General features: G+C 23.4%; 1 protein-coding gene across 1 annotated transcript; it reads left to right on the top strand.

Annotated features, from left to right (window-relative positions):
* Positions 1-91: 91 nt before the first annotated feature.
* Chro.60053 (hypothetical protein) lies at positions 92-832 on the top strand. The annotated part of the gene is made up of 1 exon (XM_659793.1): positions 92-832. The coding sequence occupies one exon, from the start codon at positions 92-94 to the stop codon at positions 830-832; it is 741 nt and encodes a 246-aa protein (XP_664885.1).
* Positions 833-957: the final 125 nt, after the last annotated feature.

Consider the following 957-nt stretch of genomic DNA (forward strand, 5'->3'; position numbering starts at 1 on the left):
CATACAAGGAATGATTTTAGAAGATTTGATATATTATTTGATTCTAATTTATTCGGATATTGTGATTATGATGAAACAGATAATGTATTAGATGGAATTATTGAAAAAGAAAAATCAAAAAGAAAAAATGTTCCTATTGATCAAGCTGATATCAAAGATATATTATTATGATACTCAATTAAAAGAAAAGTTACAAGAAAATAATAATAATAAAATTGATAATCAAGAGAATGATCAAGATAAACTTGAAGTTGATAATAATAATAATAATAATAATAATAGTGATAGAGATAAAACTGATAGTGATAATAGTGAAAGTGATGATAGTGAAAGCGATGATAGTGAAAGTGATTATAGTGAAAGTGATGAAAAAGAAGAAAAATCAGAAAATGAAGCTTACCTTAAAAAAAGGGAAAATTTGAGAGATGCTTTAACAAATCGTAGTAATAATACAAAAAAACAGGAAAAAAATAAAAATGGAACTGATAGTTCGTATTTTAATAGAATGTTAAATATGTTACTAAATGCTGGTGCAGAAATTGATGATGATGATGAAAAGATTATTAAGGAAGAAAGAAGAGAGGAACAAAATTTGGGTAGATTGAGAATGCCAAAAACAGTTAACAAGTTTGGTAATTTAGATAATAATAATAATTATACAGAAAGTTTAGAAGAATACTATGAAAAGAAAAGAAACTTGAGAATTAATTTAAGAAGTAAAATATTAAAAGAATATAAGGATGAAAAAGAATATTCATTAGAGTTATTTTATAATAATCCTGTTATGTTACAATCTTTTATTACAAAAATGGATTATCAAATTAGTGAATAAACACAAAACGTTGAAAATTGAAAAAGTGAAAGACTTCATCTATCATATAACATTAAAATTTTTGACAGATAAACATGCTTTTTTGGTATGCGTCTATTAACACATGGATAACATCAAATTATTTC

Source organism: Cryptosporidium hominis (assembly GCF_000006425.1).
Source record: "Cryptosporidium hominis TU502 chromosome 6 CHRO016025, whole genome shotgun sequence".
Taxonomy (NCBI): domain Eukaryota; phylum Apicomplexa; class Conoidasida; order Eucoccidiorida; family Cryptosporidiidae; genus Cryptosporidium; species Cryptosporidium hominis.